We start from the raw sequence: 15,146 nt of genomic DNA, 5'->3' as shown, positions 1-15,146 counted from the left end.
AAGAAGACAAATTTTTTCCTCAGAGTTAGTGAATAACGGTTGTTCTCAACAACTAAATTTTTTGGAGTCTTTTTATTGTCCAACCTCTAGACTGAGTTGGTATATCCTTTTGAACAACACTTGAGTATGAAGCAACTCAATGATTACAAGTTAAAAACAAAAATATCAAGAAATAAATACCTTTAGATTTTTGATTTTTAGTGTTTCGTGTTTAAACATACAAAGCGTTATTAAAATGGCAGGCCGGCTTAGAGCTTATATGCAGTTATACTGCCAGCATGGCTATTTTTCCCCTGATGTTTTAAACAAGTTAAGCGTTTCACAAGACTAAAAAAATGCAGTATTGAATCGAATTCAGGTAAAAAAAAGAAGTGCTCTGCACTTCTCTCACCTATCAATCAGGCAATGAGATTATCTCACATTTTTGAAAATTATGCAAATTTTAAACATCCTGTCGCTGTCAACTATCTCTTACCACATAAAAAAATGTGTCCAGATTGGGAGTTGAGAGAGCATTGTTACCATATAAATGGGAGTAAAGAAAGGATGAATCCAATTATCCATATGAATAAAAATCTCGTTCTACTTCATTCCCAATAAAGTTCCATTCCTAGAAAACCTAACTACACTTTTCCCTTTAGGCACAATCACTGACAATGTATTTGTAGCATATAATTCATATATCTAACAAGTATATCTAACTTTGTTCTTTTCCTCGACAGTTCCATATGCAACTAGTTTAATTTCAATGGCATATAGATGAGACTAAAGATCCCCGGCTTTTGATAGACTGAATGATTTTCATCTCATCTCAATACTGTTGAGACCTACATTTCTTTAGCATCAGAATATTTATTTTAACATTTTCTAATTGTTACCTGGAATAATCAGAGCACAGATCAATACAGTTGTTCAAATAATTTGTACACACATATTCTACAATACAAATATGGCAACACCTCCAAAAATTGGGCTGTAGACTGGTACTCAGCCCCACAAAGCAGTGGCTCAAAATGTTCTAACCTGAAATGTTCTAACCCCTAACCTGAAAATGTAAAAATCTGCATGAAAATCAGCAACTCTGGGGTCAGTGCATAACATTTAAAAAAAAAAAAAAAGGTGAAGTACACAGGAGTTTAAAACACAAAATCAGTGCCATCAGTTTTTTTTTAAATTTTTTTTTAATGTTTATTTATTTTTGAGAGAGACAGAGACAGAATGCGAGTGGGTTAGGGGCAGAGAGAGAGGGAGACACAGAAGCAGAAGCAGGCTCCAGGCTCTGAGCTGTCAGCACAGAGCCCGATGCGGGGCTCGAACTCACAAACCGTGAGATCATGACCTGAGCTGAAGTCGGACGCTCAACCAACTGAGCCACCCAGGCGCCCCAGTGCCATCAGTTTTATACAAGCTGGAGGCTGTTGTTCCTATTTATTTTCAAGACCTAAACTACATGCCAGTTCATGTCAACAAAGTATTTTTAAAAACCATTTATTGTATACATATTACATGTCAGTCTCTGTACTAGACTCTGAAGATAAAGGCATTAGTAACACTCCTTTACTTCAAGATGCTCATGTTTAATTCAAGGAGACAGAAAAACTAGACGATTATAATGCAGCTTACTAAAGATTAGGCTTATATACCATATTATATACAACCATGTGTCTATAAGGGAGGAGTGCTTGGAAGGGATTGTTGAGAAGAAATAAATTCCAATGGTCTAAATTCTATAAGAAAATGATTAGATGATGGCATGAATGGATCTCAAACTGATACTCAGATTTCTAGCTTTAGTGGGTGACTAGATTATTTCCTGAGATAAAGAATGCAGGAAAGAAAAATGAAAATCTCAGTTTTGGAGAGGCTGAGGTATATGTGGGACACTCAACAGAAATGTACAACAGGTAGTCAGAAATAGGAGTCTACTATTTGGAGAATAGAAAAGAGTGAAAAATATAAATTTAAGAATACCAAATACTCAACGTATCACTCATAAACAATAATAATAGATGTAATACCCAATGATAGAATTCAAGTAAGAGGAGAAATAAAAGCTGAAAACAGAAAAATAATATATACATTGTCCATTAATGAGACTTTCCCTCTTTTCCCAATGGAAAGTAATAGTTCTCTGGGGCTCTACCTTGCATCCCTTTAACTGTGACTCTACTGTTCTGCTTATATTATATCTGGGAATGGATATTTGCTTTCCCAGTAGATTATGAACTCATTGAAAGCTCTGGATTTTCCCAGAGTGCCTAACAAATACTCAACAAATGTGTATTAAAATTTGCTTAATTCAATTCCTTCACAAACAGCACACATGGTTTCTAACTTTTAATAAGTTCTAAGATTCACAAATATGTGTGCAATTAATACGATTTCATCTTTACTGTTCATCCAGAACTCATATTTCCTATCTGTACTCTGCCACGTGCCTGAGATGATTCCTGTTTTTAGAGTTTTAGGCAAGCATCAATATCTTTAATGTCAGATATTTTCTGACTTCCAATTGAGAAAACTCAACCCATTAAGTATTATGAAATTGATAGATTTTTTCTATTTTGGGGGGTATTTAACCTTTTAAAATAAATTAGTCTTGGTACCCTACTATGTTGCCTTATTATTAATGATTTTTTAAAATTATTCTCCTTTAACAGTGATAGATTTGCTGATTCCTATTGTCATTAATAGCAAGCAAGGGCATGACAGCCACCTGGGCTGATATACACAGTGTGGTTATGTAACAACACAAAGCAAGCAAGACATCATGAGTACCATGCTCTAAGCAGCACTTATTACATTGTGCATATATATCACCAGTGAATTTTATTAAAATGCAGATTCTGATTCAGTAGCTCTGAGATGGGACCTGATTTATGTGTTTCTCACAAGCCCCCAGGTGATGCCAATGCTTCAAGTCTCTTAATCAATTGAACTGCTTAGTCACATCTATATACTTTGGGCAGAAGCTAACCCTTGGGGTGGATGCTATCTGGTGGGATTAAGCACTGCCACCACATACCTATTTGTATGATTTATATGCTGGCAAGAGGGAGAAGGTCGGTTGAAAAAGGATGAGAGAAAGGGAGAGAGAGGGGAGGAGGAATCATGAAGGAGAAAATGCCTTTCCTTGTGTGAGGAACTTTTTTTGTTAAGTTTATTTATTTTTGAGAGAGAGTGGGGGAGGGTCAGAGAGAGAGAAGGAGAGAGAGAATCCCATGGCAACGCAGAGCCTGACATGAGGATCAATCTCATGAACAGCAAGATCACGACCTGAGCTGAAATCAAGAGTTGGACACCTAACCGACTGAGCCACCAGGTTTGCCGAACTGGTTTTGAATCTCAGTGAAAGAGGGTTCGTAAAAAGCTTTGTGATCTTGAGTCCAAACAAATTTATTTTAGTGCTCAGGTGGCTGTGTGTGAAACAAAGTTGGGAATAGGATCAGTATTCTGCCCCCACTTCTACCCCATTCCGTAAACCACAGCAGTTTAATAACTGGAGGAGCACCTCAAATGTCAACCATGCTGTGGGCACTCGCCAGAACAACTGAAGGACACACGGGGTGGGGGAGGGGGTCTGTTGTGAGCAGGTGGAGGCTCTGTGCAGGTCGGACGCAGGTACTCCTGTGAATAAAATTGCATCTCTATTCATGGACTGGTTTATATGCACTTAAAAGTAGCATTGCGTTGAAACTGATAGTATGAACCAAAACCTATTCAATGTAATAGGAGGAGTCTGTTCTGTACACTGAAGAGTACACTGCTTTGTAGTGCCATAGAAAATCTAACCTGCAAATAATCTACTTCCTGAACTCCAATAGACATTCCAAAACTAATTTATACCATCCTTGCAGATTATAAGAGTAACTTACATATCATTTCCACTTCTATCTCTCTAAAATGAGAGGAGTAATATTTGGCACTATATAAACTTAAAACTGCTCAGAGAACAGATGCTATGTTCATTGTTTTAACTCATTTTTTAAAGATACTTTTACCCTTAACAAGAATTTATACGATATTGAGGTTTTGGAGCTAAAAGAGCAAGAACTCCAAAAGGGGTATTGATTTTCATCTACACAAAATACCAGCAGCTGATGAAGAATTTAAGGTGGATTAGGAACTCAAGTTTCCTCTCTACACCGAATGGGTTTCTTGCCACCTTGGTTTTTCACATCTGTTTCTCGTTAGCAAATACAAGCTGTCGTGTCTAGTGCCTCAGGAAATTCATATGCAGTTTGAGGCAAATTTTGCAGGCTTATATTTGCACTAGCTCCTCTACATTCTCTGGAACCAGAAGAGATTGGTCATCTTTTTCAGGCAGGAGAAAGCATATGGGTTTTATTTATACAAGCAGAGGAAGCGAAAAACTCATGCAATAAAAAACTTCTTTATTGAAATAAAAAAGGGGATGGACTCTGAATTATTCAGTTACTGAACTTGCTTGCCACTGCATTTTATCATTTAGATTAATCAGGAAGTGATCAGCGGTCCCTGCCTGGATCACTTCTTCTGCCTCATCTGGTCTAGTAATTGCAATCACAGGTGCAAAGCAGAAGGCAGGCATTGTCTGGACAACTTGGAGACCAAAACACTACTACTATGTAGAAAGGCAGGAGAATTCTTCTTTCTTATCATAGAAAGGCCAAAACATGTTCCCTTGAATAATTAGTCCATTATCCACTCTGACTTCGTCTTTGGGCACAGAGAAATGCAATGGTTAATTAAGCAAAGCCTAACACAAGAACAGAGAGTTCATTTTGTTTGACCCACCCCTAAATTCTGTGAAATTTGTGATGCTTAATTTTATTTCCTTTGGAACATTGGTGTTTATTGAAATATTAATAGGTATTAGGGAAAAAAGATTTCCTTAGTCAAGTAGGTACTAAAAAGGCTAAACAAATTCTCCTACTATATGATTTTTCAGATTCGTTACTGTGGTAATTCCCATTGTGATTCTGTTAAACTTAGTATTCAGAATTCACTTTAAGGCATCATGGTTTGATGGCAAGAGTCTTAGTTTTACATCTCTGTCAATTTCTAGCTTTGCATCATTAAACAAACGCTAATCCTCCATTTCCCCATTGTAAAATGATTTTAAAAGATTTTATAGGTTTATCTAAGGAATACAAGAAAGAATTAGTAATGTGTATATCACTCAGTACATTGAACCCATTGGTTTCTTCCTTATTAGTGTTTAAATAGAATATGAATAGTTTAAATAGAATACAAAATGACAAGTTATGTAACACTGACTTATATTCAGTTTCCCATGAGTGGTTAGTTCACCATTCTTATGGTGTCAGGCCACCAAATTTCTGGTGCCACAAACCTAATCTTTCCTTGATGGTCATTAAAGACTTCTTAGAAGCTAAGGCTAACCCTTATATGCTACCATCTTCCAAAAAAAGGAGATAGTTCCAGAAGGTGTGTGTCAGTCATAGAGGCCAAATGCATTTATCCATATATTTAATTTAGGCCAAATAATTCTGTGGTACTCTAAAAGTAAACTGTGGTTTGAATTTTATTCTGGGAAGAGCACTACCATAATGCCAGTGGAGTATAGGTCTGTTCCCTGCTATTGGCTTAGATAGCCAAGAGTTAACTACCTTTAAAATAAAATGGTATCCCTTTAAATTTAAAATGAATTAGACCATGGCAGTTCCCTTGGCCCAAGGATAAATGCCATGGAAATGAAAGAAAATAGTTCTAATGTCATAAAACAGCAAAGGTCAGATAGGGTGAGATGATTACTTTCATCATTATTAGCATTACTTTGCATTTAGATAGCCCCTCTCCTTTGCCAGACTCATTCTCATTCTATCCCATTGCTTAGTATCTGAGCAGCTTGTGGAGCTCCTGATGATATCAAGGGTGATCCTGATGTGGAAGAGAAGCCACAAGTCAAGAGGGGAGTGAGCAATTAACCTTTATGCTTTATTTGCTCATTCTGGTCTTCTTCTGCAAACAACCTGCAAAAGTGGGCTCACTTGAAAATAATATCCATATAAACTTAAAGCCTCTCCTGGGACTTTGGAGTTATCTGGATCTTAGATTTTTTTAAATACAGATTTTATATTGCAATAAATAAATTGCACACACACATGCACGTGTGTGTGTGTGTGTGTGTGTGTGTGTGTGTGTGTGTGTGTATGCATGTGCGTGTGCATTTGGTAAGTCTGGGTATTTGCTGTCTAAGTGGAACAGTACTAAAAGTGATAACATGTATAAGGTCATATACAAATTAAAAATAAGAGGTTTAATTCTCCCTGTTTAAAATAAGGGAAGGAACTTCTCCCTCCCTTTTCTTAAACCATTTACATCAGACAACTTATAATTCTAAATACTTTCGCCTTTCCTTGAATCCTAGGAAGACTAGAAAGGCCTCTGTCAGCTTTATGACCTGAGAATCTTTTTCAAGGATCTGGGAACCATCTTTTGAAAATATAAACATCCAGGAAAATAACACTCCTACCTCACAGTTTCTATAGGAGTGCGAGATCCTAACCCAAGAGGAAGCATGGCTCAAAATTACAAAAGTACTTCCTTTTGGGAAGATACAAGTTTACTTTTCCTCTAGATAAAGCCAATATGCTAACACAGATGGTCATCCCAACCACCAGGTATATTTAGAATGAACTATATGTGACAAGTGGTGCTGTCAAGCCCTCTTATTTGAGGACTAGTTATGGTTTATCTTGAAAATATATGTAATGGGTTGCATCTGCTTGGCTATATAAAAGACCAAGATTTCTCTCTGTGCAATCTCTTGATGGATTGCTTGCAATGAGCATCACATTCTGGTTAATGCTTGCTCAATGATAAGTGTTTTCATCTCTACTGTCTTGCAGAGAGCATTTTCTGGATTGGGGGAAGATTTTATTTTTAATTTTATTTCCTAACACAGACCTGTGCTTTTAATTAGAATAATGGACTAAAGAAACTAATAGTATATACTATGTCAGTTGCTTTTAACCATGAATGCATATTAGACTCATCTGCAGGGTTTAAAATACAGACAGATTCCCAGCACCACAATCAGAGATTTGGACACTATATTTGGTGTAAAACAGTAGAGTAAACACTTTTGGGCTAAAACACTTTTAATAACCATCCCAGGTAATTTTGATGCAGGTGGTCAGTGGGCACCACTGTAATTGAATGTTTTAACATCATTTTTAAATGTACTGTATTTCCCTATGCTGTCCTACTCACTTCCTGGCTCATTTACATCTTTTGTTTACAAGTATCTAAGTACAACATCAGATGGATCCTCTCTGCCTGGAAATCTTTTTACCTTTTGGCCTTCTTTTCATGCATAACAGGGTAAGGCTTGACCACTTTCCCCAGGTCCTGACCTCACTCTCTGGGCCCTCACTCTCCTGAAGGCCTCTGCCTTCCACATCACAATTAGTATTCTTCAACTTCCCTGCCCATGTCTTTTATTTTTCCTTCTCTCCTAAATCAAAGAAACAATTACCAGTTTCCCAATGTCAACTCCTGCACCTGTATCTTTTCTCTTTTCCATATTTTCTTTCCTCATTACATCAATTATTTTCTTATTGGTAATCCTGATCTCTGAATACTTTCCCTTTACTCGTGTATACTAAATTGCTTCTAGCCCTCTAATCCCTAAATCCTAAACTGCTGGCTCAGGCCACTCCTCTCTTTCCTTCACCACCAATGTTACCTAATTAGAGTAGTCTATTTTCCTACCTTTCAGTTTCCTGTTTCCCGCTCATTACTCACTCACTGCACAGGGTATCTACTCAGATACCACACAGTTATCTTTGGGAGCAACCTCTGTCCTCAGACCCAGGTCCATATTTTCTACTATTGGATAGAAGCTGTCATTATAAATTCTAGAAGCTCCTCAAACTCATTATTTCCCAGACTAAACTTCCTTTCTAAAACATGCAAATGCCCTAAACTTTTGGTGTCAGCAGTATCAACATGCAGTTATCCAAGTTCATAACATCATCTAAGACATCATCATCATCTTCTCTTTCACCTCCCCAATTGAACCAGTTCTCAAACTCTGTTGAGTCCAACACAAAAATATCTCTTAAGAGCTGTCTCCTGCTGCTGTTCCCACTGACACTGCCATCGTGACATTTCTCTCTGCCTCTAGTTTCTTCCAACTTGATTCTATCTTTTGCTTCTCCCAAGGTTGGCTTTCTAAAACAAAACATGACCATGTAAGATCCTTAAAAAAATGTGTTTAAAAGGACTTAATGTGTCTTCATCACCAAGAAAATAAAGACAAAATACTGTCCACAAATAACGCACAAAGTCTTCTTGTCCAAACAACTGAACCTGAATTTACTCATCTCTAGCTGTAATTAGTTTATAGGCTATACGGAAAAAGGGGAGAATGTTAAATAACAAACACATTGAAGCTGCATCAACCAGATCCAAAGTCAGAATTCCACATTACTTGAAGAGATAAGCAGCATTTTAGAAAAGCAAGTGACAGAGAGAGACTGTTATCAATTAAAATAGACTAAAGACACATGTCAACAAATACACTGTGTGGATGTTTTAAAGGCAACTTAGCTGAGTATTAGATGATATGTTAAGGGATTATCGTTAAGTTTATTAGACATATACAAAAGGGTGAAGATTTTGTTTGAGTTCCTTTCCAACACATATACATTCTGAAACATGAATAATGAATTCACTTTAAAATATTCCAGGGATGGGAATGGTAAGAAAGAGAGAGAGATGAAGCAAAATTTATGTGTTGATAATTGATGAAATTGGATGATCAGTACAATTACTTGTTTTACTAATCTTTACTTTTGTATATGTTTGAATTTTCCATTACAAAAAAAACATTTTTTAAAAAACCCTCCTGCATGGTACTCAAAATCACTAACAACCCTGCCTTAGAATACCTTGCCAGACTTACCTTCCGATATTCCCCACCCTGAACTCCAGGTCGTTCTTAACCTGCCAAGCACTTGCATACTAAGTCTGGGCTCCTGAAGACATTCCTGCACACTCTGGCTCTTATTCGAGAGCAATCCAGATTACCTCTCTTCATAAAAATTAGAAATCCCGGGGCGCCTGGGTGGCTTGGTCGGTTAAGCATCCGACTTCGGCTCAGGTCATGATCTCACGGTCGTCCGTGAGTTCGAGCCCCGCGTCGGGCTCTGTGCTGACCGCTCAGAGCCTGGAGCCTGTTTCAGATTCTGTGTCTCCCTCTCTCTCTGCCCCTCCCCTGTTCATGCTCTGTCTCTCTCTGTCTCAAAAATAAATAAATGTTAAAAAAATTAAAAAAAAAATTAGAAATCCCATGCCAACTACATAACTACCTACTGATTGCTCTATCCAAGTATGCTGTTGCTCAGGCATGCTCTGAACACAGGAGTACTGGCAGGTTTGAGAAACATAAAACATGACAGAAAGCATTTCAATTTGCATGGCAAACTTGGAAAAGTGATTTCAGACTCTCTAGTCTTTATTTTGTAAGTGTTTAACTGTGATTCTCTAACTTTAGCTGATATAAAAATGATGAATACTTAAATGAAACACTGATAATTCAGTAAGTAATCTTCTCACTGAGTGTAGATTTTAGAAACCTGTGGGACGTGTCCATCAATATAGTCAAAAATCTCATATCTGTCACAATGTTGATGGTTGCTGTGTTATGCATACTGAAGTTGGCCTGCGTATTTTGGTAATGACCGTCATTGCACTGAAATAATATTTTTGAGTAATGTACTATATTTCAGATTTTCTTAAGTATTATTCCTAAGTAAATCTATTAGCATATAAGGGCAGTTTTGAAAGTCTGAATTAACTTACAAGGAAGAAAAAGGCATCAATTAGGCAAATTTTGATGAAATTAGCCTCTCCCGATTCTATCACCCAATAACCAGTATTTTTCACATTTGTGAGCAGCCATTATAATAATATTAACTATGATGAACACTTTGTATGTTAATGTGGATATAAATTACAACTCCAGAAAAATGTCTTTTGTCATTTGCCATTTGTTAATATCCACTTAATGTAGATGGATATCCACCCCCCTCCATTTTCCATATGTATTTAAGGGCCTTACTATTCAAATATAATCACTCTTTCAAGATATAATTAGAGAAAAGATTAGGTTCAGACTTACCAGGAAATCTACTGTGGAGGTTGGCGTCACAGTTGTAGCCATTAAACTGAGCAGACCCCAGAAGCACTCTACTTGTTAGAAGCAACAGCAACCATATTCGTTCCATTGCAAAACCTGGAAAAGAGTTATTTATCATGTGGACATCATCAGCCTTCACTCTTACTTACTGAAAAGATTGAGTCTGATATGAGCTCACTGTTGGATAGGCTGGCAGTCTATATACGTACAGGCAAAGCTCATTTAGGGACTAAGGATTCTAGAAATAATTATAGGCAACAATGCAGAAATTTTGGTTACAATATTTGAAAATTATTTCCACTCTTTGGCGTCAGTTTGCTAAGGGTGACAAATCCAGGCTTTTGTAGTGAAAGAACGAAGATATATAATAGTCATAAAGTTTAAAAAAGAAAATGCATTATAAATAGGAAGAAGTCAAACCAAATATTTCACAGATTAGAACAGTGTACTTAGACAACCAATAAATGTAGAGACAACTCTATACTTTAAAACACCAATATTCATGAAGTAAAAGGGATTCAACACTCAGTACTTGATTCTCAGAGGATTCTCAATATTCTTAATGACTAAATAATGTCAGGAAAAATTTCCCCTCAACAAAGGATTCCAGACTAATGCTACTTCTCAAAATCAGTGGTTTGTGTATCTTTTTTTTTTTTTTTTAATTCAGGAAACACAGGACTAAAGCAAAAGGAAGAACAGAAAAATACTATGTGTAGACTGACATCATGAATCCAATGACCCTTCATTTGTGAATAAATAGGACTAATACATATAAATGAACACCTTGAATTCCTAGGAGAAAGTAATGGAAAGTGATTTTTTAAGTTGTCATTGTGTGTTGAACAAATAAATATAAATTGACTTTGAAAATTAAATACCAGTCAGTCTGGTGTTTAATATTTTATCCCCTGGATACCCTTTTTTGGCCAGATAAAGTGAAACCATCTTCCAGAAGCACCCAACTTATTCTCAGAGCATAGTTTGTGCACTGAAAAAAAAATCTTTTGGGTTGGTGGTTTTGGTCTGTGTGTGAAAAGCAAAAAGAAAATAAAATTGTAAATGGTTTACTCAAATAATTTAGTGCATTTTAAAAGCTTGGGGTTTGGGGAAGGGGTTATGGTATTTTAGCTGCCCTTAAAGATCTTCCCTTACATGATTAATCAAGTGTTTAGCAAAAGGAAGGAAATACATCTTGCTTTTGAGCCATCATTTTAGTATAACAAGTTTATGGTGAACAAAGTCACTTTGGTAAGGATGTGGGAAAGGAAGGCATGAGTTTACTCTTAAAAATAGACTGAAAAATATTAATTCAACAGGAACTTCCTTCCTTCAGCATTATAACATGCTACTCTGGCACGAACCTCATGACTTTTGGGAGAACAGCCACATGTCTAGTTGTTTCTGATTCTCTAGGACATTCAGTAAACAAAAAGTTCACACAAATATCTGATCCAGGCTCTCTTGGCCACATTTGCACCATGTCATCATCTAGCTCCTCAAGACACCTCAAATAAACAAGAAAGCCTTGATCTCTTGGAGATTTTGGAATACTGGTAGGAAAGAGAGCAGCTTGTTTCTGAGCAGTACATCCCACCACACACACACCTAGTAGATGCTCCGCCATACCCTTCTCATGCTGGGTCCCACTGATTCCCATGAGGCATTGGAGACTCTAGACTCACATCATTGTCTTCCAAGCTAGAAATACCTTCCATGCATAGTGATTCACAGAGTGGGGAATTTTCACTGATGAGTTATTTTTATTCTGAAACGCCGTGTAGCTTTTATATTCTTCCACAGGAGGAAAAAAAAAAAACACTTACTGAGAGGACACTATGCACAAAGAAGGCACTGTGTGCCAGGTCACTTGCCTATTGTCCTCCATTCATATTGGATGAGATTGGAATTATTACTCCATGTACAGAGAAAGATGAATAAGTCTCAGGGAGGTTAAGTGCCATGGAAAACAATTGGGGAACCCAGAATTCAACAGGTATTTCTGCTAACATTTGCTATACACACTACCTAAATATCATCTGTTATTTTTTAAAAAAAGGTGTTATTTTGGCTGATATTTATCATCAGTTTCTTTTCTTTAAATTTATGAAGTGATAGATCTTTAATAGATATTTTCATCTGAAAATGGATAAGCAAATTCTTATGTAGTGAATGCAACCTGCTTAAAAGATGTATTTTATAGTGTGGGCATTAAGAGGGAGAAAATCATTTCTTTTCAAAAAAATGGAGAAAAGACCCTGATTGTGAAAACTGTGAGAATTATCATTATAAACTAAACTGGACACATCTAGGTTTACCAAAAATGGATGAGAAACCCGTGCTATTTGAAGCAACCTACTAACAGTGGTGGCAAAGTCTTAGCTTTATAAAGTTAGATCAGATTTGAGGCTGTTCAAAAGTGGCATGCTTCCCTCCCTTACACTTTGAACAGGACTCACAGAACTGTCGTGAAGATTAAAACCCTTGATAAATACTTTTTGATGAAAAGAAGACAGAGGTAGACAGCATCTTATTTCAACAAAATATACACTGATTTTGATATCAGCAGACATGGATTCAATCCTCCCTCAGTCATTCTGTAGATTTTTCGTTTGAAAATCAAGATGATGATCACAAGACTATAAACTGTAAGTGCATAAAAAACATAGCACAGTCTGGACATACAGAAGACACTGAAATATCAGCTTCAGGGTCACCATGTATTGATGTGCAAGTTGTCCCCTGCACAAATACACCCAATAAGAGGGATAGTGACAGGGCTTGTGCTCCCTTGGCTAAGACACATGCTCTGGAACTAGATGGCTCAACACAAAGGTGTCCTATGGGCTAGTAACAGCTCTGATTAGTTGAATCACATTATAATATCATTTGTACTGATCAGTGTGTCAATATTAAGGTACATTAAGCAGGAGATTTTTAAAGGACACCCACATCTCTTGTGTAGGCAGTATCCACATTTTGATCCCTGTAACAGTGGCAGAGATTATGGCATTTTCAAGACTGTATTTATATTCCACCTGCAAGTTAAAACAAAATGATGAACTATTAACTTGTACACTTCCCACCTTCGAACCTATCTCATCATTTTCTCTGCACACAGAAACCCTAAACATCAATGCACAGAGGCAAGCTTGAAAATGCTATCTTGCCGTAGCTCCTAAAGTTCTTTTCTGAAATGGGATTGCCTGGGATTTGGACTATTTTGAGACTCTTTACATTCATTAAAGCATAAGGTCCTGTTTGCTCAGTCTCCCTAGCTCCTAGGCGAGTATAATTCTAGACATGTGTATCCAGTCCTGGTCTGGCTAAAAAAGTTCAGTTGAGTTTCATGTCACAAGGTAGAACTTAATTTCTATCATCCACTCTTGTGTGACGTGCAGTGGCTGCTGTCCCATTGTGGCTCCAGCAAACTGGAGCTTGAGCAAAGGCATTTCCCATCTTTTCCATCATAACTAGGTGCAGCAACCAACACCCCAGTGACTGGTGCTAACTGTGGTGTGAAAGACTGCCTAACACAGCCAATATTACAAAACATTAATAGCAACTTCGTAGATAATAAAAACCTTGATGATTAGTGAGCACAAGCTTCATGCACGTGCTTCTTAGCTTTGTATCTTTATGAATTTAAATTGATGGGGATAGAGGAGAGAGAGGACAACCATATGCACAACATTGAATTTTAAGGAATTCAGATGTATTAATTTTATTTTTATTTTCATTTTTTTCCAACGTTTATTTATTTTTGGGACAGAGAGAGACAGAGCATGAACGGGGGAGGGGCAGAGAGAGAGGGAGACACAGAATCGGAAACAGGCTCCAGGCTCTGAGCCATCAGCCCAGGGCCCGACGCGGGGCTCGAACTCACGGACCGCGAGATCGTGACCTGGCTGAAGTCGGCCGCTTAACCGACTGCGCCACCCAGGCGCCCCTAGATGTATTAATTTTAAAAAGAGACACTTGCATCTCTTAAATTAGTGTAACAGGCTCTGTATTTCATACTTAGCAATACAAAGGAAATCATGGGCTAAGTGATTTTCTCTTAAATATGTCAATATTTCTCATGTTAAATTTTCTTTTTAAAATGACCACTTTTAAAATACAAATTCTGATTTATTTGCATAAGATTGAGCATGAGTCAGAAAATGTAGTTTCATTGTCAATTTTCACTCAATTTTGTATAAATTGATATAGTTCTGTCATAAACACTGTTCTCTAATTTTATACACCTGATTCTTTTTTTTTTTTTTTGACCTTCCTTTTATTGAGATCTGCTACGTCCCAGGCACTGTTTTTTGCTTAATATTCAACTATTAACATAGATTTATTTTTTACTCATGTTACAAATGTGGGAACTAAAGCCTAAAGTTTTTTATTAACTTGCTCAGGGTCACAGATCTAGTAAATGACAGAGTAGAATTCAAAACAAACTTGACCTTTGGAATTATTACACTATTCTGTTTGCCTTAATTGGAGTTTGTCAAATAAATAAAACTAATATCCTGATAATTTTCAGAAAGTAAATTACATTAATAATGTATGCTTAACATATGCTTGAAACCGAATCTTATGATTGAGGCAAAATATTTTTAACATCTACATAATTGTCATGACTATTTCACATAGGCAATGAGTATATAAAGAATATTCTTTTCACAAATTGTCTTAATGATAGTACTAGTGAGTTTTAAGGATATACAGTGTTCCAGATTGGGTTTTTTAAAGTGCTTTATACAATTATCTAACTATGAGATAGGTGATTTATTCATCTTATTATGGGGATGAGAAATGTGAAGTAATTTGCCCAAGGTTAAACAGATAACCAGTGTTAAAATCAAGATTCAATGCACAATATCTCCAGAAACCACCCTCAACTATCACGTGGCATTTCCTTCTAGAAAGTAATCCTACACTTCCCAAATGGGAAAATGGCAATTACTTACTAAATGTGATCAAAATAGATTTATTCCTACATTCA

The 15,146-nt window shown here is 36.7% G+C and overlaps 1 protein-coding gene across 2 annotated transcripts in view; it reads right to left on the bottom strand.

The window, feature by feature from the left end:
• The window catches only part of ZPLD1 (zona pellucida like domain containing 1), a 131,430-nt gene that overhangs the window by 34,412 nt on the left and 81,872 nt on the right, over positions 1-15,146 (bottom strand). For both annotated transcript variants that reach the window (XM_040484400.1, XM_040484401.1), the window contains one exon: positions 10,133-10,246. In XM_040484400.1, coding sequence (XP_040340334.1) covers positions 10,133-10,238 — 106 coding nt within the window. In that variant the 5' untranslated portion in view covers positions 10,239-10,246. The remainder of the gene's footprint in view (positions 1-10,132; positions 10,247-15,146) is intronic.

Source organism: Herpailurus yagouaroundi, unplaced genomic scaffold (genome assembly GCF_014898765.1).
Source record: "Herpailurus yagouaroundi ecotype Mexico unplaced genomic scaffold, PumYag 162, whole genome shotgun sequence".
Classification (NCBI taxonomy): Eukaryota; Metazoa; Chordata; class Mammalia; order Carnivora; family Felidae; genus Herpailurus; species Herpailurus yagouaroundi.
This window is presented reverse-complemented; position numbering and strand designations above follow the sequence as displayed.